Source organism: Paramormyrops kingsleyae, chromosome 2 (genome assembly GCF_048594095.1).
Source record: "Paramormyrops kingsleyae isolate MSU_618 chromosome 2, PKINGS_0.4, whole genome shotgun sequence".
Taxonomy (NCBI): domain Eukaryota; kingdom Metazoa; phylum Chordata; class Actinopteri; order Osteoglossiformes; family Mormyridae; genus Paramormyrops; species Paramormyrops kingsleyae.
The window spans coordinates 36599924-36622509 of record NC_132798.1 but is presented as its reverse complement, the minus strand read 5'-3'; the positions used below and the strand labels follow the sequence as shown (position 1 = coordinate 36622509).

Below are 22586 nucleotides of genomic sequence, written 5' to 3'. Positions count from 1 at the left end.
TTGCTGCTAAAGGGATTACTATAGGCGGAGTGGCATCGGGCTGTGGGGCAGGTTTGCACAGCCTGCTGTAATGCCTTTTCTGAGCCCAGTGGTTAACCGATGTCTTGTTTTTCTCCCCATGAAGAAAGGGTATTACAAGGGCAGGTCCTGTAGGTTAGACCTGAACTGTGAGTCCTACTCCGGCTTACAGTGTCTCCTGGGGAACCAGACGGTCAGCTCATTGAGGTCATTAGGTGAATGCTGAAATAGCTTCCCTAAGGCGATTGAACTGGCAGTGTTTTTGAAGTGGGTTAGTGTCAGTTTCTCAGTCTCTGTGCTCTGTACAGTGGTTGATTGAGTATCATTTCTATTGGCAGGTTAAGCTGGGACCTGGAGGCTATATTAAATCCTGCCTTTGGTTAATTCCTTAATAATTTTGGCCACACCCTAAAGTAGATGCTGGTCTGTATATAATAGATCTTGCAGGAGATTAACCAGTAGCTGGTACCTCAGGTGTCTCCTGGAATATTACTGCTGCAGTCTTGTATTTGTTGAGTTGTTTGATTAATTATTAAATTGATACTGTTGCATTGCACATATGCATCATGCCAAATAACTGGCTCTGGCTGGTACTCCTGCTCAGTGTTGCCACAGCAGCAGTTGTTTGTGATTGAAAGTGACAGAAAAAATGCCTCTTGGCTTGGATATTATTTGTAATGCCCTCTTCCGCTTTCAAAGGCGACATTTGCTCAGCTGTCAATCCCCAGCTTTCGAGGTATCCTGTTTGAGCGATGAGCAGTTTTGGAGGTTACTCCACTCAGCAGCTGTCAGGCAAACTGACACAGACGACTTTCTCTCTGCTTTGCCTGCACAAGGTGAAACGATGGTGCGTGACAATCGAAGGGAGTCGGAAGGACACTCGCGCACACAGATATAGATTTACAAAACAAATGCGGATGGATGGCTGCTCGGGCACCTGCCGTGCAAAACAAATCCCACGGCCACTGACGCAGGCCACTTTGAAATACAAGCTGCAGAACAACAGTGATACTGTTCACACTCCTTCTGAGAAAAGAGGAAGTCCTGGAGCAGGGCCATCACTGTCCCTGCAGCCAGTGGCTTTCAGGATAAACGCAGCAGTTATGCCATGTTGTACCCGAATTTGCTGTTCCTTATGGAAACAAGGGATAACTTGAGTGTTCCCAGAATGCACTCTGGCCTCCATGTGGTTGTAGGTCATCTGGCCTGGCATGCCACGTGACCTCAACAACAGATGTTGTTCGAAATCATATGCGGCTGTTTGACAAGAACAATGTCTAAAAATAAACCTAGTGGCTTTCCCACTACATCCGCATACTACCCTATGAAGGACAGGTGCTCTAAATATACGGATTGGGGGGCCTCTGCCAATTCCTTAGTCCTGTCCTGTGGAATAATAGCTGTATGGGTGATTAACGGGAATGTTTTGGTTGGTTCCTCATTGCGAGGGGCAGGGCCTTTGGCCCAAGAATCGAAATTCTCAGCAGTCTGATTGGCCAGCTTGACCAAGCAGCTCAAGTGGGGAGATTTGTGGTGGTTATAAAGAACAAGAGGTGTTTGAGTGCTCTGTAGGAAAATAGTAGTAGGAGAGAACTTGTCGTTTATTCAAAGGATTCAACGACTGGGGGAAGAAGCTCCAACTGGTATTGTGTGCACAACTCAGTCCTTGGGTGTGGAGTGACCATCATGCCAGGTGTGAATGTGGACCTTCTTCCAGCCGCTGAGGCTCCCATGGCTCTGGGTGGCACGGACAGCTCCTGTGCTGAGTCTGGTCTAGAGGCCGTGATTGGAGATCTGCTGGTACGGGATGAAGAGGACGAGGAGGAGGATGTTGGGCTGGAGAGTGGGCTGGTGGTAGAGCTGCCAGCAGGCGGGCAGGAGGCGGATAGCGCCGTGCGCGCCATGGAGCTGACCCTGCGCTGCGCTGTGGCTGAGGTGCACACCGATCTGAAGGCCTTCAGGATGCGGGTGGATGCCCGCCTGGGGGACGCAGCGGGGCGCGTGGCACCCCTGGAGCATGCCGTGTGCGACCTACAGGAGGAGGTGCTGCGGCTGCGTGCCCAGCAGGAGAGGCTGGCACGGCAAGTGGAGGCTCTGTGTCAGGCCATGGCACCACACATGGTGCCAGCCGCCACGAGCCCCGTCACCCCCAAAGCGCCAGCCGCATCAACCCCCCACCCACCTGCCTTTGCTACCAGGCGCTCTGTGTCCGCCCCCTCCCTCAGGGGCTTCTTTCACAGCGACAGCATGGTATGTCTGGCACCCCCTGAGACTGCCCTTACCTAAAGCAACTTTCTGTTCATTTTCTGGATAAGTAAGGCAAGAAATTAACAGGACTGGGTCGCCATGACAGCCAGTGTTTCCACCTCTTCATTAACCGAGACTTTGTTTTCCTCTGCCCTCTTTCCCCCTTAATGTGAGCCCCTGTGGAGTGTTTGTGTCCCCTCTTCCACATTGATGGGGGTGCATGGGTTTTATTTTGGCAGTGATGAGAGTGACACCCTGTCCAGGGGGACATGTGACTGGGCTGCCCACTGGTCAGTGGGGGAGGTGGCTCATTGGCGGGGTCTCTCCCCAGCCAGGACAGTGCAGCAGAGGGCCCTCAGACAACTGCGGATAGCTAGACATCGGCTTGATACCAGCATTCTGGAAGGGAGCAGAGAGGATGACTTGCCTTTAGTTTGATTGGGCTTGATTATAATGTTGTGTCTGGGCCCATGTGGTATTAGCGGTACTCTGCATAAAAATCTAGATCTACTTTGAAGTACTGCTTAGACGTGAAGGAACACCAGGCATTTCACAGTCAGAATTAGTATAAAGAATATGTTGGGTTAATTAAGTAATACCGTTTCAGAGAGGTATGTTTCCACATCGAAAGGGCATTTAAGGGATATTTAACATGTGAAGTATTAGATTGTCAATTCTGGAATCAGTAGGAAAAAACCTTTGTAGAAAAAAACTGTCAGTCTTGAACCCATTAATGGGGTTTCGCTGCACATTTTGGCTCTGTGTTGAAACTGATGGAGGGACGGAGGCTTTTTCCTTAGCAGCACTATGAAATGATGCACTGCTGTCAGTGTAATTCTCTTCCATTTCTGACAGGAATAGTGGTCCGTGGGCTGATGTGTCCTGGACACATCTGTGTGAAAGTTCTCTCCAGCTGAGTGGCAGTGTGTAAGGGGGGTTGACTGCTATTCTTGTAGTTCTGTTTAATCATCTCAGAATCACAGTTCAGTTCCTGTCTGTTACAATAATATCCTGGGCTTCCTCTATAATGCCCTTATCCATGATAATTTTTCAGGCGGGTATAGCACAGTGTGAGTTTCTTTCTCTAAATTGGGGATGATAGAGGGGGGAGGGGCAGGAACTGGATGAGTTATCTTTGGCCCCTTTTTAGCAATGGATAGAGTGATTGAGAAGAGACTAAGCCACCCTTCCCTGACCCCTGTTTCTTGTTCAGGGTTCATGTACAAGGCAGGATGTAGTGGAGTAAGGCCTGCTAATACCTCACATACCTGTTTCAGATTGTTGGAGTAAAGTCACTTTGTGTCAGATGCCAGTGGCCATTCCCACCCCACCCCACCCCCCCCTCCCCCGACACAGACACCTGCCCCCAAAGCCAGGCGCTTTGCCTTGGCAGGCCACGAAGCCCCAAGCATTCCTGTGCGGTCAAGCGCCTCTCACTCCAGTGGCTCGCTGGTCTCCCTGGACCCACGCCATGCTCAGCCTGGGAACAGACTCACAAAATGACCCTCCATAGAAGCAGAAGCGGCTACCCCAGACATAACGGGCCGTAGCTAGAGGGAGGGTGGGAAGGGTGGCCTTGAGGGAGGGTGGGAAGGGTGGCCTTGAGGGAGGTCATGAGCGATCTACTAATTCAGAGCTCAGTCACAGTGAAAACTAAGTAAAGCATGTGCAAGACAGAGGGGGTGTTTGTAAACACAGTTATCTCTAGCCTTTAGTGACCCCTAAAATTTATTTGGTTCTGAGTACGCTTTCCTATAAAAATACATTGAACATAGTTCATCCCCATCAGTATTCTTCTAAATTGTCGTGCCAGCAGCAGCACAAAAACAATTTGAGGAAAGAATCTTGTAGCCTGTTTGTGTGGATAAATTGTGAGGCCCTGCGGATGTTAGCTATAAACACTCCAGTGTGGGAACTGATTGGTAATAGCATTTAAGTTTGTGGTGGTCTCTCTGCATTTCTGCAATGTAAAATCAGGTCTTGGTACTGAAATGCCAGCTGAGTGTTAGACCTAAGGCCCCAGAGGAATATCAAAGGACGGGGGTCGGCAGGATGAGCGTGGCTGGGTGCTGGAGGGGCTTCAGTGCGTCCTGTGTGAGTGCGGCCATGTGGCTGTGTGTCCCGCGGCTGTTCCCTTTGTCATTCCACCCTGGTAATTTTATCTGTGGGGTTTTTCTCTCGCTATGCCTTTTATAGCCTTTGTTTTTTAGGACAGACTCAAAGCTTCCTGTCTTGTATGTGTCAGTCATCGAAATGGGTTTCTTTTCAAATCTTCAAAAATTATAACTACTTCGAAGTATAATTGGCATAGATGGATGTATTTTATCAAGCTCTGAAAGTTCTATTGCTGAGTTAACGAAATATGCCTTAAAATACCTCTTTATGACTGTGGCACAAGGGGGTGGGTTATACTGACCCTGCATGAGCAATGTACTCAACCTCAGACATACACATGAATAGAAGTATTTGAGTGTGTGTGTTTGTATGAAATGTATAATTAATTGATGTCTCTGTTAGCTGTATACCTGCTGCTGAATTGAAGATTAGTTGAAGCCTGGTTCTCTATCTGTGTTCTCCCTTTGACTGCACAGGTAGTTTTGTTCAGTGAAACCCTGGCCAATATTCTCATAACTACACTGTGATTCTGTCGCCTCAGATGGAGAATGAGCCCGCGGTTGCCATGGAGCCTGTGTTTGTGGCCGCACCCTCGGTGCGTGCGGCCACCGAGACCTCCTCCGTACCCAACGGATCCTCCGAGGTGCAGCCAAGGTTGAAGGAGCGTTCGGGCAAGGTCACCACCGAGGAACTTGCTGCAATTGAGGACGAGGAGGTCCTAGACAAGATGGTAAAATATGACGTGCTAAGCACAAGCAGGCATCCTGGGGACATTGCCTGGCGTGCAGACCAGTGCTCTTCCCTTACTGCTCACATACCCTCTTCCTGCTTGTATTACACTGCCATGGCAGACAGCAACCTGATAATCACTGCTTTTCTCTCTCTGACGCTGCTCTCTACGCCACCTTTCGGTCAATGAGCTGTAATACTGTCTGCTTAATGATATATTAAACAGTTTGGACAGCCATTTTGGGAAAGATGATTTAAAAATAAACTAAATTGTACCAGCGCAGTGGAACAGAAGAACAGTGTCTTGCAAATCCAGTGAATGGCATCTTTTTTTGGTGTTTTCCCACTGAAGTCTAGGCCACAAACAGACTTCCAAAGTAAACATGCTGTCAGTTTCCATTCCTCCATTACTGTGGCTGGTATGTGTGCGTGTGTGAATGGAGAGTCTTTACTCCTCTACTCACATATTCTCACACACACAGCTGGACCAGACAAAGGATTTTGATGAGAGGAAGATGATCCGGGCAGCCATGAGGGAACTGCGTCAGAGAAAGCGAGGTGAGACGGAGGCCGAAAATGGCCGTCCTGCACAGCGCCGCATAAACGCCAGACACCTGCTCATAGCAGTCAGTTAAGTCTGAAGTGGTTGGTGTCTTCAAGTCATTCACACATGTGGACAAAGGGCTGATGAATGCTCAGTCTAACCTGAGAACTTTTTCCATGATAATATTTCCTAATGACACTCCTTGATGACAGCTGGCTTACTTAATGAACAGATTCTTATCCAGGGAGTTAGGGGTAGAGATTATTTGGATTAGGGCCCTAGAGGACCAGCATCAGTGCCTCCTGTCTGTGGCATAGTTTTAGATTTTATCGTTTTTCTTGATTTTCCTGTTTCCCTGTCACCTCCTGCTGGACTTCCCATGTGCTCGCCCTTGGTTCTTTCCCTGCCTGTTACGGTTGATCGTCGCTGTAGCCTTTGTCTGCTACATGCTCCTATAAGAGCAATGATGTTTTTCTGTCATACCTTTTTTGTCCTTCCCATTTGCAGCCGTTTCATTCCCTCTTTATTTCCCTTTTTCACCTCTGTTCCCTGCTCCCAGAGGCCCTGCTGGGATGCACACAGAAGGAGATAGGTATGGTTACTGTGTGTTTTGGTGGTTTGCTGGGCTACTAAACATTCTTTAGCACTGTCCACCATGCTGAGCCTCATCTTGAGCGTCCTGAATTAGCCTAGTAACAAAATGATGACTGCACATTTTGATGTTTGAGATATATGCACGTCACAGACTGTAGTAGCCTGATCCAGTGGCATGCAATAGGTCACTTTTGCAGCCATGTCACTTAAACCTAAGAGCCTGCCTGGTGGACAGGGAGCTTGCTGCCCTCCGTGGACCCGATGGGTCGTCACGTGTGTGGGAGTTTCGTGCACCGTGCACTGCGCCTTGCGTGACCCAAGCCTGTTTAATCACAGAAGCAGCCAGTGACCTTGATCCCCACCAAACATGTGCTGTTTGATTATTCAGGCTTTGGTGACGCCCTGCCTTGTAAAGGGGGCAGGCAGCATCTGTGGCAGAGAAAACACACGGGCTTTAGGGATCAGAGCAATTGAGACCTGTCTTGATTAATCCACCTTACCTTAATCCCAGCTACCAGGACTCTTTATGTGAAATGATGTGATTATGTGGGAAAAATGTGTGATGATGAAGATATTCAGTGGAGTACTGATTGTTTGTTGAAGTGATATGCAAAATCCAGTGGAATGTGCTGGAATAATAGACACAATTGTTGTACTTTTCCACCATGTTAAAAGAATAGCATCATACTGTAGATGTGTTTGTAGTCAGCATGGCACAGTGTTGTTTTTAAAGGAACAAATATATCTTTCTTAAACAAATTTCCTCGGCCAATTCTTTAGACCATGTACACAAGCTGGATTTACAGTGCAGCTTCTGAAAGTCAGCACTGGAAGTACTGAGCACTGTTAATCCATTGCCCCTCTGTTTGGATTTACCTCCTTGCCCTTCTGTCCTGAACCACTGCAGACCAGCGGGAGCGGGAGAGGGAGTCACGCCTGCAGGAGCTGCGGCAGCAGCGTGAGGAGCAACCCCAGAAGGGCAGGCGCCCAGGGGGCGCCGGTGAGGTGGTGGTAAAGAAGGTGGAGAAGTCAGCTGATGGCTCCTCCCTCCACCAGGTCACCAAGACTGACCGCTTTGCCCAGTCAAGTGAGTCCCAAGCTTCCCAGCATCAGAAACCGTGGCTCTCTGACAGATGTAGCGAAACAGGGTGTAACATCAGCTCATTCACCGAGGAGGGAACTCATGAGTCCTTGTCACAGATTGTCTATCTCTTTCTTTCTCTCTTTAGATGATGGTCGCCAGTCGTCCCGCAGCACCGTCATGGAGGCCAACTACGTCCAGAAATCAGACAGTGAGTATCCTCCTCACAGAGAACTGACACAGATAACGTATCATTGAGGATATGAAATGTTACTGAATAATGTCTTGTATTGTAATGAGTAAATGGGTATTGGCAATAAATATTTAAGTTAATTTGATTCATTTTAATCTGATTCCTCTGTCACAGAGGGAACAGTCCAGACTAAGTCCTACAGCTATGCTTCTTCTAGTTCCATGAAAGTGGGCAGGTGAGAACCCGAAGAGCTTCATTTTGTCTTCAGTGTGTGTTTCACTTACAGTGAAACACGCACTGTATACAGCAGACTCATGCTGCCTCCCCCCTCACTCAGCGTGTTCGACCGCGAGGACACATCTGCACAGGAGCGCAGGCAGGCAGAGCGTCGTAAGGAGCTGATGAGGGCACAGACGCTGCCTAAGACCTCGGCTGCGCAGTCACGCCGTGCCATGATCGAAAAGCTGGAGAAGGAGAGTGGAGGGTATGAGTGTGAAGGGAGCCGAACTCCATGCCTCTCTCTGATGTGCTGTTATTTGAGATAAAGATCATGTCTTTGTTAATTCCACTCGTGTCCATGGGTGCTGGTTTGCCACTTATAGCTCTTTCCGCACACAGGCCTGCTAACACGGCCGTGGCTCGGGTGCAGCGCTCCACCAGCTTCGGGGTCCCCAACGCCAACTCCATCAAGCAGATGCTGCTGGACTGGTGCCGGGCAAAGACCCGCTCCTATGAGGTGAGAGGGTGGGGCGTCATCTACTATGCTGAGCTGGGAGCAGGTGCTTACATTAGCTGCTGTGAGGTGTCGAGTGCAGGTGATGCTGGGCACTTTTAACCTGAGGTCATTTTGGTGCTTCTCTGATGTCAGACGTAGCTCTACTGAATCTTATGTTCTGCCCAGCATAGATTTTAACTAGCATGCTCACATTTTATTTTATATGTGCAGTTGCTTCTGCTTCTTCCAAACTATGCTCTTTAGTATACATATCTCTAGAAGCTGTGCCATTTTGTCAGTCCATTATCCTCTCTGTCTACTGATTCTCTCTCCCTCCCTGTGTTCAGCTTCTTCTCATTAATTTTCCTCCTTTGTCTCCCTGTAGAATGTAGATATTCAGAACTTCTCCTCCAGCTGGAGTGATGGAATGGCCTTTTGTGCCCTGGTGCATAACTTCTTTCCCGAAGCCTTTGACTACTCCGCCCTCAGCCCCAGCAATCGCAGGCATAACTTTGAGGTGGCCTTCAGCACGGCAGAGTGAGTACAGACCAATGTCTACAGTCATTCACTCTCTTATTTATGTGGTCAGTAGTTCTTTCATTTATAAATCATTCCATTCGCTCATGCCACCGGTAAACGGAAAGTTCATTCCCAAAGTCATTTCCCACTATGGGCAATTCAGAGATGCCAGCTAGCCAACAGAGAAAAAGAGAACAAGACCTCCACACATGTGCTGGGGGTGTAAGGCAACAGGGATAACGGCTGCACCACCGTGCCACCCTGCGTTTCACCACAGTGCCATTCCTGGCCCTTGACCTTCTAAAGACAATCGGCAGCAGTGTGCAGTGTGGTTGGTGCTGGTTTTTTACAGAGGATTTGTGGAACATAATTTTCATGCAGTTCATATTTAGCATCTCAGACCTGTTTCTTATCACCAGAAGATTCAGATTTAAACATCACTAGCAGCCAAGGCGAGCTTCTCCCTGCCCTACCCATCACATGCGCCATCATTTACACAGAAGGCGTTTCTCTGAAGAAAGGCAGAGGTCAGAATGTAGGCCTATTCTGCTTTACAGTTTGGTAAGCAGCCTAGTGGAGGAAGAAGAGGGTCTAGCACTGACTCTAGGTGTTCTTCCCCAAGTCCTGCATTCACATACTTTCTCACATAACTTCCGTTCTGTCTGAACCGACCAACCTTCTATTCATATTTAATTGCCCTCTCTCTAGTGCCAAACAATGATTTATGTCCAGTAACTGAATCTAGATCCCTGGGATATTGAGAGTACTATCATACTGGAGGGTTTTTAACCTTACAGTATAGCAGCTTGAGTAGGTAAGGTCAAGTGTCCTGAAAAGCCAGTGCTAAACATCCTGGCTGTAAAAAGCACTTTATTCTATCTGCTGGACCCGCCCAACCTAGCAGTCCTTACTAAAGTGATCAAAGACCTCAGACACATTAGAAGTGACGTCCATTATCCTCTGTGGACCAAAGTAACCTCATCCTTTCCACTCTGTCAGGGTGGCTCATGTGTCCTGTTGCACTGCCTACTTCCCTCATTGCCCTGCTCCTTCTGCCCAGGCTTTCTCTTTGTTTACCTCGGATGACCCCCCTCCCCTTGGACTCCCAGCTTGTGCTAAAATGTTAGCAGCCTCGTTCTAAAGGACTCCTCCACCCACGTGGCTCCATGGCCTCTTAGAGGTCGCTCAAGTGAGGCACATTACAGTGCATCCTTCCTCCCTCCATATTTTCTGTCCCCTCCAGCCTTTCCTGTTTCTCTCTTCTTGGAAGCTCTGACCATGACCTTTGACGCATCTGCAGCTGATCTGTGTACCTGCTCTTCAGCTTTGATGATGATGATGACAACTGGATGTCCTCACCTCTCACTTGCATGCACACTCTGCTCCATATCTTCATATCCTCACATTTACCTGAGACAGAACCTGGCTGCTGAGATCCATTTAAGGAAAGCTTCAGAAAACTGAACTCTCTTTGGGATACGGTTCTCAAAGGCAAATCTGCAGCTATAGCAATTCATCCCACAGACACTCAGGAATATTCTGGTCAGACAATAACCTGGGATTTAACTGGGAATTTAAAAATGTTACTTGAATTCAACAAGTGAAGATCTTACCTGTAGTATTTAAGCATTGGTCTATTAGCTGTTAGCAAAAAAATGTTGTATAGACACACTTGATGTTTAGGAGTAGGATCTCTTTTGCTTTCTCTTCTTTTTCTCACACATTCCAACTCACCGTGAACCTCTTGGGCACTCCCAGCACCCTACACTCAGTGTGTCCTGCACAAAGACCATGTTTACACAACCCCCCCACTCCTGTGTATCGTCTTATTGTATGATAGTCTGGTGAACCTTTGTTCTTGCCTTTTTGCTTTGTGCAGTGCAAAACAAAGCAGAGGTGTGTTGTCTAAGTCTCATGTCCCAGTGCACCCTGAAAAGAGGACAAAAAAATCTGAAATGGACGCAGTTTGTGTTCCATTTGACATTTTGTTGTGCCTGTGTGTGTTCACTTAATACCGGCTTGTTCATGAAGCATGTTCGCTCATGGATGGGTCTAAGCACAGAGAATGTAATGTTTTTGTTTTTTGTCTCTCTCTCTCTCTCTCTTCACTTTTATGTTTGTTTTTTCATTTGGCTGCTCACTGCTGTGACCGTCTCACTCTCTCTGTCCTGTTGATATCCCTTCTTTACCTTCCATTACTATTTATACTTTTCCTGTACTATTTGCCTTCTTATTGTCTCCTTCCCTTCTCCTGATCTGCTATCTGTCTACTTCTTTCCACCTTCTTCCGCCCCTTTGTCTTTCTCTCTTTCACCCAACCCAACCCCCACCCACTCGTGGCCGAGAGCAGGAAGCTGGTGGACTGCCCCCAGCTGCTGGACGTGGAGGACATGGTGCGGATGCGTGAGCCAGACTGGAAGTGCGTGTACACGTACCTCCAGGAGTTCTACAAGGGCCTGGTACAGAAAGGCCTGGTCAAAACCAAAAACTCCTAGAGTGCTGCCCCCACCCCACGCCCAAAATTACGCCAAATGGTGAGAGAATGAGGGGGATGGGGCACATTGGGGCTGGAAGTTTGAGATGACGTGCATGAGAGTGAGTGGTATCATCAGGGGATTCACTTTTTTGGTGTATATATAAAATGTGCTACAATAACAGCCAAAATGTTGAGTTGTTCAGATGGCAAAACAGCAGAGCTCTGACAGTGTATAAAGTTAGCTTTCAGCTAAGAGAGATACTGAAGCTTTAAATGTGTCAGCGTGCAGATCAGCTTGACGTCAGAGCTGATGACAGGAAGGAACTGTTCTGGATCTCTGTGTGCTAAGAGAGGAATTAGGGAGGACATAGGTCTAGAAAAAGCCAGGCTGTTGAAGCTGGAATCTTAACTGGAATATTTTCTGTGAAAATACCTAGCTGTAGAAATGGACAAAAGAATAAAAATGTGAAATTAGTCGCTTTCAGGACAGGAATTCCGCTGTGAAGCCATACTGAACTGCAATCAGTGGTTTGTGGGCACGGTGCCAGTGTCAGTGGGGCACACTGTTCTGGATGGCGCAGACATTGTGCCAGACTCAGCCACCCCAAACATGGCCAGACAGCAAGCGATGCCTTTGAAGGGCTCTGTTCTCACCAATTCAGCCTTAGAGGGCAAGAAAACGTGCTGCTCCCCAGTTTCCTGTTGAAACAGGATGTGCTGTTAACTTATATTGATCTGAATTGTCCCCTTTTTGTTTACTTTGAAATGTTATCAAGACTTCTTGTGTTTGTCTTCTGGGTGAACAGCTGGAACAGCAGATAGCGAAGTCCCAAGGAGATTAAACAGATTAATTATCTCAAATGCGACCAACTCACGTAAAAAAAACTTCAGTCTAAATGTTACATTTTGCATTCAGAAGAAAAATTGTTTCCTTGCTGCATTTTCTTGAATAAATATTATAATCACAAATGTTCCTCAGTACTTTTCTTTTTTATGCTATTTCCTGGCCTTCTGTAATATTTTAAGCTGATTTAAAACTGCAGGCTGACATCTAGTGGTCACTAATGTAGATCACACTTCAGACAAGTTAACTTAGGTCACAGATTTTTATAAAGCCCCACAATAGTGGCAATGTATGTACACAGCTAGTGGCTAATGGCTTCTTTCGAACATTGGTTGTTTTATTGAATAGAATGTTTGAAAACCGCTCCTGTGGTGTATATGAGCTGAAATATTCGGGTAGTATGTATGAGAGGTAGGTAGATAAGCGTGTTTGACACGCGTTATACTGAGAGAAAGCATTTGCACTGTTGTTTTATATCTTTACACTGATTCTTCCTTTGCTCCCCCACTGCCCAGGGCCTTTGCTAACTGTATGCCCCTGCTGGAGGTGGAGGATATGATGATCATGGGAAAGAAACCAGATCCCAAGTGTGTCTTCACCTATGTGCAGTCGCTGGTCAACCATCTGCGCAGAATTGAGATGACCCAACGGGCCTACTCTGATCTCTGACCCCTCGCCTTGCCCTCCGCTTTCTATGGCATGGAAACAGTGAAAGTTCCTCTGCAGACGACCCCGTTACCCCTCTGCACCCGCAGCCTCCTGGCTGATACACCTGGCTGACTGTGTCCTCTGTCCCCCTTTTCGTTACCTGCTGCAGGATCTGCAGATCTCACCGAGCATGGAAGACGACTTATAAATACTGAGAAACTGCACCTCTGTGTAGTGTAATTAGCCGTGGCACGGGAAGGGGGGGGGGGGGGGTCACAGGGCCATTTCACTTGTCTGAGCTGGTTTCCAACCCATTTGGTGTGTCCTGTTCTCCCTTCCAGAGAGGGGGGGTAAAAGCGGGAGTTCACACACCTGTCGAATGACATGGCAAAAAGCACAGCATGCAACCACAGCAGACTTGGCAACAGAAGTTTCACACCTGTATTTTTCTGAGCAAGTTGTAAGCTTTAGGAATTTTGCATTATTGAATGCATAAGTTACACAACTGACCATCAACATGACAAAACTAAAATCTATGTTATAAAACTTTTATATTCTCCTGAAACCAAGTGCTTTATATAAAATGAGTTTTTATGATCCTCTTGGATTTGAGGTTAGACATAATGCCGATGATCATAAAATATGAGTTTTATATAGCTTAAATGTCCAATTTGGTACGCTTTCTTTTATATACATTATAAAACCAGCATGCTTTTTACCACACATTTACTTGAAATTGTTTTCTTTTGCAAGATGATATAATTTTATTATTTCTATTTAAATAGATTTAAATTTATAAGCACTGGTATGGAGAGAGAATTTATCTTGACTGGTTCTTATATAGTTGTTTTGGCACTAGTACATATTTGTTGCCTTTTGCAGAGCTTTTAACCCTGACCATAGTTCAGTGTATGATTTTATCTGAATAGACCTGTTCTTAACGGAGAACACAGGGTAGATGTCTACGTTTTTAGGCTTCATTTCTCTGTTTAACATTGTGTCCATCCAAAATATTTGAAGGGCAGACGTTTCCTGTGTTTACAAATTCCAGAACATCTATCAGAGGGACCAGGAAGGACCCTGCTGTATTTGAGAAATACCAGTCAGCAGTAACTGTGTTTGAGGAAAAATTAAGTTGCTTTCAATAAAAAAAAGTACTGGTTAAAGTTATGTCATGGAAGATTCTGGAAGATTTTGTTTTAAAAAGCAGCAGTTTGGGTAGAGGCAGTCCTGCTTTATAAGATGTGGGTGTCACATGCATCCCGACCCACTATAACAGCTTCTTTGCCCCCCCCCCCCAAGCCTAGCCTGGGTCCCTGAGAGAGGGTCCCTGTCCTGACCACTTTCATCAGCCAACATCACCTATGGCCAGCTGCACACCCACACACGTAATCTCTTGTATGATTTTATAGACATGCAGCTACCTGTCTCTGTCGCCCTCTCCTGGCCATGCTTGCTTGTATCCTGTATATTTTGTCTTGCCATGTTAAATTGTAATCTTGTATTAATTACTAGCTGGCACTATCCTTTTAGAGTATTTTATGTCTTAAATTATGTATGGTTTATTAGGTTTTTTTTGAAGGATGAAAAAATGTTTATCTCTACAGCCTTTAGCTCACAAAAGACTGGATTTAGCTTAAGCACAACATTAATAACAGTGGTGCCATTTTCAATTCAGCAGACTGCTCCCTATGTCTGTGTGAACTAAAAATAGGCTCTCAGGGAACAACAAGCTATTCATTTTTTTGCTTTCCACCATCCTGTTTGCGGCACCTTGCACCACTTTATTAAGCTTTTTAACATGGGCTTCAGTTCTGCCAGAGAGAAGGATGATATTTTTGCTTGGCTAAAAAAAGAAATGCCTTTTAAAATTGGTTCACTTCATATTTCTGATTAGCAATTGGCCTGAATTATGAGCAAGGTTGTAGAGCGGTTAGTGTTTTTTGACTGGAGCTTTCTGATGTTCCTCCACTGCGGCTGACATGCAGCGCTAAGCTGCAGCAGGGTGGCCCTCTGCACCCAGGCAGCCATGCAGATGGATTCAGCAGCCTGAGGACTCCCATAAGCTAACACACCCTCCAGCTACCGGCCAAAGCACGCTATGGTATCCAGTCTGTACCTCACATGTTAATGTGAATTAACTATTAAACCATGTAAAAAAAGGAAGTGAATGCTGATCATTGGTTATTTTTCTTTACCATTTTTAGCTGATGTACTAAACTCTAGGACACAATGTGGAGTTTTGGTGATTTTATTGAGACACACCTCTGCTTGTCTCACTCAGATGAGTCTGGTTTCTGCCCACCAAAACACGCATCATCAGCTCCTGGCCAATCGTTTTGATTTGCGGCCCAGGGCATCATTATGTTCTCTGGAAGGCAGAGGGTGACAGAATCACATGAGCAACAAGCAACATCCTTTTGTGTGCACTGAAAAGATTTAAGTTTCAACATAGGTGTGTGAGAAGGTTCAGGGGTCTCACAGACCCCTCAGATTTGGGCTACAAGTCTGAATGGCCAGATTCAGGAGCTGAAGTCTCAGGGGGTATCTTTGAATCCGGAGACGTGGTGTGGGAGGACTGAACATGAGATTCCTGCTTCTCTCGCCAGGGGCTGTCCTTCGCTGGGGAGAACTGGAACTCCTCAGGAACCGGGTCGTCCGGCTGGGCCTTCTTGTAGAACCCCAGTGACCCCAACAGTTCGTTGATTTCAGAGCGAGTCATATCTGACAGAGGGATCCGCTTTGGGTGTGAAATGTGAGAGACATCAACATGATGCAACCATCTGCAACACTTTTCAAGTAGTAGGAAATATACTGTTGTAGAGCACATGCTCGTTTTAGGATTCTGAACACATACATGTATCTACTGAAAGATAATTCATTATTGTAACAAGATGAGACCACCATTTGATTTTCAGCTGAAGCAAGGAAATTGGATCCTGAATCTAAGTTGACATGGGAATGTGACCTGGGTCGGTATGCATAAAACTTCTCAGAGTAAAATTTCAGTCTTAAATGCGTCACAATTCTAACCCCTGATTTACACTGGATGCGTATCCGCTGCGGTGCGTTTCCGACACGGCAGCCGCAGGCAATCGCCGCCAATAAAGTCAATGCATCAGTTTACACCAGAACCGCTGCGTTGCGTCTCCGCTACGTCTGTTCCGTCACACGTCCGGCAGTCCGTCGAGATGCACATCAAGTCTATTTTTGACAGATACGGATCAAGAACGCAACACAGAGCACATGCGCCAATTCTCCGTCACATCATGGACGAGGAATAATTAATTTTGGAGGTGGAGAAACACCGATTTGTCTACGACCCCAGAGATCCTTTTTACAAGGACAACAGTAGAAAAGAGAAGGCGTGGACTGAAATTTCAGAAGTTTTGAGAGTTGAATCTTCCAATTAACTATGTAAAAACTTGATTTTTAATGAGTAACCTGTACCGTGAAGTACTTGTAAACTCCGAATAAAGTGTTCAGTAACCTACATGGGAGTGGCACATTATTTTATCCATAGAAACATAGATAAATGTTATGTTAAATGTTATTCTCCCGTGGTCATGTGATCTTGCAAACCAGCGGCGCGCTGGATCAGATACGGACCACAAACGCGTCCAGTGTGAATTGGCGGACGGCCTCGGACGGAATGCGAATGCAGCGCAGTCGCACCGCAGCGGATACGCATCCAGTGTAAATCAGGGGTAAGAGTGACGTGATTATTCTCCTACTCCCAGACTTAAGAATAAGTGGAATGCATAAACATTCTTAAGTGTTAAGACTTGGTCTCAGCTCCTAAATTATTTAAGAGAGCTGGAGGGGACTCCTAAACCAGTTAGAAGTTGAATGATGGCAACTGCACTACGCGCACCGAGACGGAGACCGCGCACTTTCCGTCAAAGAAAGGACGTCCTGCAGACGTACGACAATAATGAATTGATAAGAAGGTAGCCTACAGGCTCGATCATGAGGGCATTCTTTTTGTTACCAATCTAATTTGGAACCGGATACAATCTCCTACGTCACCTAAAAATGCACTTACAGTTGAACTGAAGGTGATATGATGCTACGTTTTTGGCAACTGGAAAAATATAATAATTATTTATTATTATCATCATCATCTATTATAGCGAGGGTCATAAGAGCAATATAAGTAATGACACAAACATGTAGCTTGCATTCTTGCTTTAAAAACTGATTTCCTTTCGCGAGGTCGATAAAACATTATACCACCTTTTTTCACATTCCTCTGCTGAACGCCTTGTCCGAGGTGACGGAGCATTTACGGAGCTTGCAATAGCTTCCTAAGCTTTTTTTTTTGTCCGTGCAAACTTTCCTCGCACTACCTCCTTCCATTTAAGCACAAACTGTGCGTTTGACCCATAATTTATACAACGTATGCATCTATTAGTGGAAATTGATTGGTGATGTACTAGGTAGATTTTCGTACAACCAATTAAAGGTATGTTATATAAAGCTCTACATTAACGGTTTAATGTCACTAATATATTCACCGTGCAGCTCATCTATTGGTTGAACTCAGTATTTGGGGCGGGATTTTATTTGTAGTCCTCATTTCACGACACTTAAATGCTGGCTCCGTCAGCACTTAGGAATTGGGCTTAGACTTTGCTGAAAGTTACTTTTAGCAGCTTTATACAATGCTCTTATGTCCTACTTTTTGCTAAGATTTATTAAACTCTTAAGTCCAAGTGTACGACCATTCTTAGGAAGTTTTATGCATACCGGCCCTGGTCTTCATGTTGACTTGCTAGTCATTAGGTTTTGGTACCAGAACATCAGAGAATGTGAAATTCTTACATCCAGTTCTTCATAGTAATGGCTGAGCAGAACAAGCTCAGGATCAGCCCCTGGAATGTGCTTCATCACCAAGTTGTGGCTGGATCAAAAGTCAAGGGAATAACCATAATAAAAACTGCATCCCTCAAAACTTTGCAAGACACAACCCAGACTGCAGTCAGAATAAGAGTTTCTATTGGACAATGCACACAGGACAGCCCAGCTCTTACATGTTAGTAGGGCAGTGAGATATTGCCATAATCCAGTTTATATGGCATATGGAAAGGAAATTCCACTAATCTCTCTACATTTTAAATAACCACTCTTCAAGTAACTTTGATCGTTATACAGCAAAACAGCCAGATTCCAGTCCATCACAGAGTAATTACTCCATGGATCTACACAATATGACAAGGATTACATGATATACATTTGTAGAGACCTCTATTAAGCTCTTAGGAGTGAACGTGTACTGCTGTCCTGGCAGGAAGGATACTATAGAGGGATGTCCTGAGTCACAAAGGCTTTGACCTACAGGAGGAAAAATCAGAATAAAACTCAAAATTATGACTGCATTTTACAATACAAAGTCCGTTCAATTTAGTAGAGCAAGACCAAACATGGACAAAACCCTTTTCAGGATCAATGGATGCCAAGGATGGATGGTTGGATAGAGAACAATGGAAGGTTTACATACAAAAAGACTTTATACAGGTAAGACGTCAAACAGGTGACAATGGCAACTCTTAAGCTCAAATTTCTCATTACATATAAAAATGCATGCAAGAATCTATTATATTCTATGTATTTGCAGCTCTTAGAAACACTAAAACAGAGTGAGCAGATGAATAGATTACCTCCCTCAGCCGGTTGAGCTGTCACCCTCCACAGGTCTGAAGAGAAAATATGAACATGAACATTTGTAGCAAGCCACCAAATGTGGGACCCGGTACTTGAAACAAACGTTTTGATTTATTAAAAAAAAAAAAAAAAAAAAAACAATGACTGTGAGAATGTTGTCTCTGGCCAGATTTCATTGCCCCTTGATAACTGTACATTCCCGAATGAAACAAACAACTGTGGACTCACTCAAAGGAAGAATAAGTGTGCATTACTTCTGCTATTTTTATGGGCAGTGGTGGCTTAATGGTTAGGGAAGAGCACTTGTAATTGAAAAATTGCAGGTTCGAATCACCGACCAGCAAGGCACCACTGAGGTACCCTGAGCAAGGTACCGCCCCCAAGCACTGCTCCCCGGGTGCTGAATTAGCTGCCCCGTGCACAGTGGTGGAAGTACTGAAGTTTAGTACTTAAATAAAAGTACAAATATCCTGCAAAATATGTACTCAAGTAAAAGTAGAAGTGCTACATCAACAATCTTACTTAAATGAAAGTACTAAGTACTTGCTTTTAAATTTACTTTAAAGTATTTTTTTAAGTAAAAGTACTCACACAATGGTTTGTCTCAACGTCTGGGGTGTGCCATTTTGTAAAAGAATAGTAGATATACTGACTTACGCCTCTACCGATTTCATTGCTCGTAATAATTACAAGCAACTATACAGTATGTGTATTGGAAAGTTTGGTGTGCTTATTGTGCGTGCACTCTGCAATACTGTGTGTACCCTAACTTAGAATTATGTGGATTACAAGTTATCTACTAGGTATTACCCACTAATATACCATTAAGATAAACCAATCTGGACATGACATATCTTTAAATCATTTATGTACTTGCAAAACTATTCAACCCATCTGTTAAGAGCAGGAAAAGGGAAACACAACAGTAACCAAACACTAGTGGTGGGGTGGTGCCATGTTGAATGTCTCTTCTTGAAATCAAGCCAGTCTACCAGCTCCTGCTGCTAATTGACGCGCGCTCTGCCATCATTGGAGCTAATGAAGCCACCTGATTGGTAGGAAATGGCAAACAACGCCAGAACACAATAGGCTAACTATTTTTTCATGCAAGATTTTGAGGAAATTGTGTTCATAAAATGTAACGCCTAACGGCATAAATTGTAGAAATGTAGTGGAGTAGAACGTACAGATAATTGCCGCAAAATGTAATGGAGTAAAATAAAAAGTATTCATTATTATTTTTACTTAAGTAAAGTACAGATACGTAAAAATGTACTTAAGTACAGTAACGAAGTACAAATACTTTGTTACATTCCACCACTGCCCGTGCATGTCACATAGGCTATGGTGCACTGTGTGTCAACAATAACAACTAATCACTAAATTCTATGTTACATGGACTCAAATTTCACGTTCCCCATACTCTGCTAAAGATGTTCATCAGGATCAACAGGGAATAAAGGGGCAGGCACGCAATCCCATACCAATACTTACCTCTGCTCTTTGAATGTAGTGCCGAATGCATATGAGAATTTAATTGCGATTATCGTTCAATTCAAATAGCCGAAACTGTGTGTATTTAAGAATATCCTTTTTAGTGGATAATGGGATTCGGACTAGGGATGCATTTCACGTTTTTGTGCAAAACATACAGCAGGCCTACAAATAACCACACTTTTTAAAATTATGTCCTGTTTTCCATGAAAAACTGTTATTCGCCAGGACTTCTACAAAGACGAAACAATTAGCCGACAGTAAATGGTGCAGGTAAAATGGAGAGAGTAAATGAGTTTTATGCTTATGCTTATGCTTTCAGGGCATATTCGGGGAGGAGATGCTGGTTGATTTACTGGGTATCTTTGTGAGTGACGCCGCAACACAAACCAGGGGCGCCTGTGCCCAGTTCTGGAAACTAAGCAATACTTCTATCATCATGTTTCAGTAAAAGGGAGTCTTTCGTAGTAATGAGAACAATATCAATACGACACAAGCTTTCCGGTCAGGATATCTATCATAATTCGATAAGAATTGTTCAAGTAAAGATGAAGCCTATGGATAAGGGTACAGATCTTACCTCCACCTTCGCTTTTGCCAGACCTTCCAGCTTCTTGTGATCTACCTCGTAGGCAGACAAACAGTGTAGAAGGCCGGCTAAAACAAGCAGCCGCATTTTCTAAAAACGCACAAGATCCGCGATGCAACAGTTCTACACCGTCACTCAAGCAGGAGATGCTAAAGATATGGTGCAAAAATACTTCTTATCAAAATTATGTGCAATGACGTGGAGGCTTGTGTCACGTCCGGAATCGCTGCCACGTCAAACACCGCCTCCTCCTCCGATTATGACGAGGAGGGGGTAAAAGTGAAACGTGAGCAGGGATTTTTATTTTATTATAAAAAAACCGATCTCGACTAAGACTGACAACAAAGCTGTCCATAAACATATTGTTACAGCCATGTTTTCAATTTAAATGTTATAAAAAGATATTAATATTGTCCGATAGCAAATAAGCCTGATCAGCATTTTCTACTGCATTACCTGACGATGTGAGTCAGGAAGGGAAACAAGCGAAGAATATCATGCAGTAACCCGCTTTCCCACTGGGGGCGCTTTCCCCCCAGTGGAGATACTGCCGGATTTTTTTTTTTATCTCTTTATCAACATTAGGAAGACATCTAACTTCCCTTCACAAGTTACTGAAATATATGTAAAATATTTAATGTTATTATTAAATGTTATTATTACTATTGCTAATATTAATATTATTATATGTTATTATTACTTTTCCGGGACATGACTGAAATAAAACTACCGAAGAAAAAAGATTTAAACAGCAAGATACATATTAAACACTCAATCCCAATTGGGCTCCCAGAGTCTATCCCAAGAACAATGGGCACAGGCAGGAACCAACCCTGGGCAGTCGTGAACACACCACAGGGCACACACACTCACGGGACCAACTCAGAGTCACCAATTAACTCACCGTGCACACTTTTGGACTGTGGGAGGAAACCGGAGCCCCTGGTGGAAACCCACACAAACTCCACACAGAAAGGTCCAACACCCAGCCCAGGGAGCGAATGCCCTGACCTTCTGGTTGTGAGGCAATAGTGTTAACCGCTGCGCCACCATGCAACCCACATGCATTGCATATATAGTTTCATTTATAATTACAGAGCACATTCGTTTTTTAGTAAATTCTATTTGAAAACATTACTAACTGGAAGTGAAACACTGTTACCTATTACAAGACTGCATTTGAAATCTATTAATTGAATAGAACTGGTAAGTAGATATACTGATTTGGCTTTGAATTACGTAATTGTACTGTAGCACAAGCTGTACCAGACAATACAGAAACCCACAATACCAACCAATAAGGAGATATGCTGGTTTCGGCTAAAATTTCCCCAAGAAGCATTTGGTTCTCACACATTACCGTATGGCCCATAGGAATTGCCTGAATTATACATAATGACATTAGAGTTAGTTAGTTTTCTTGATTATATTATATTGGTAGCGAATTCTGTCAATGTGTAATGACTATAGGTGCCCATTTCAAAGGGAAGGTTATGAAGATACCATGGAAACAAGCCATAAAAAAACCATGGAAACAGCATGGAAACGCATATTCAGCCTAGACATACCTCGGGGAAAAGCATGTGTGCTGTTTGGTATGTTGTCAAGAGGCATAACAATTGCCATGCAGATAAAGCTTAAAAAAATCACGGTGATTTGTGGAACCAGGGTGTGACAGCATATTATACCATCAAGTCCTCCAGCCATCCAGGAGGAGCCTTTTCTTCTGTTTTCAATGCTGTCACATTTTAAGAGATTGTTCCTCTCCCAGCATGGTAATGGAAGATGTTCCTTCCTGAAGGCCCCGTAAACCAGAATCAGTCGGCAGAAAGACACTGTCTATTTAAATGACACACTTCAGTAAACTACCGGAGTAGTACTGACCTATAATAAGTCCCGTTCACTGTCTGTTTAGTACACTCAAGAAGCTGCCTACAAGAGCTATAAAACCTTATACATAATCCTGTGTGACCGTTGCCCTTTTTGTTATATAACAGCCTACAGAAACAAACACCAGAAATATAAAAAAAAATGCATAAGAAATCATAAAGTACACTTGAAATCATCAACGGATCACACAGCATTATTCTATTGATAATAAATCATGACTCACAGA

The 22586-nt window shown here is 44.6% G+C and overlaps 2 protein-coding genes across 9 annotated transcripts in view; one reads left to right on the top strand and one right to left on the bottom strand.

The window, feature by feature from the left end:
- smtnb (smoothelin b) overlaps positions 1-13893 on the top strand; it is an 89048-nt gene extending 75155 nt beyond the window's left edge. For 5 of the 8 annotated variants that reach the window (XM_023796065.2, XM_023796060.2, XM_023796066.2 and 2 more), the window contains 10 exons: positions 4922-5110; positions 5592-5667; positions 6213-6245; positions 7155-7334; positions 7477-7539; positions 7696-7756; positions 7859-8005; positions 8140-8257; positions 8622-8773; positions 12591-13893. In XM_023796065.2, the coding sequence (XP_023651833.1) occupies positions 4922-5110; positions 5592-5667; positions 6213-6245; positions 7155-7334; positions 7477-7539; positions 7696-7756; positions 7859-8005; positions 8140-8257; positions 8622-8773; positions 12591-12744 (1173 nt within the window). In that variant the 3' untranslated portion in view covers positions 12745-13893. Of the gene's footprint in view, positions 1-4921; positions 5111-5591; positions 5668-6212; positions 6246-7154; positions 7335-7476; positions 7540-7695; positions 7757-7858; positions 8006-8139; positions 8258-8621; positions 8774-11105; positions 11290-12590 lie in introns of all 8 variants that reach the window. The other 3 variants (XM_023796061.2, XM_023796069.2, XM_023796062.2) reach the window with 3 other exon arrangements.
- A 1065-nt stretch (positions 13894-14958) lies between these two features.
- On the bottom strand, positions 14959-20704 carry selenom (selenoprotein M). Its single transcript, XM_023796070.2, has 5 exons — positions 20462-20704; positions 18384-18419; positions 18023-18057; positions 17548-17626; positions 14959-15463 (listed from the first exon to the last, which is right to left on the bottom strand). The coding sequence occupies exons 1-5, from the start codon at positions 20555-20557 to the stop codon at positions 15224-15226; spliced, it is 486 nt and encodes a 161-aa protein (XP_023651838.1). The 5' UTR covers positions 20558-20704; the 3' UTR covers positions 14959-15223.
- Positions 20705-22586: the final 1882 nt, after the last annotated feature.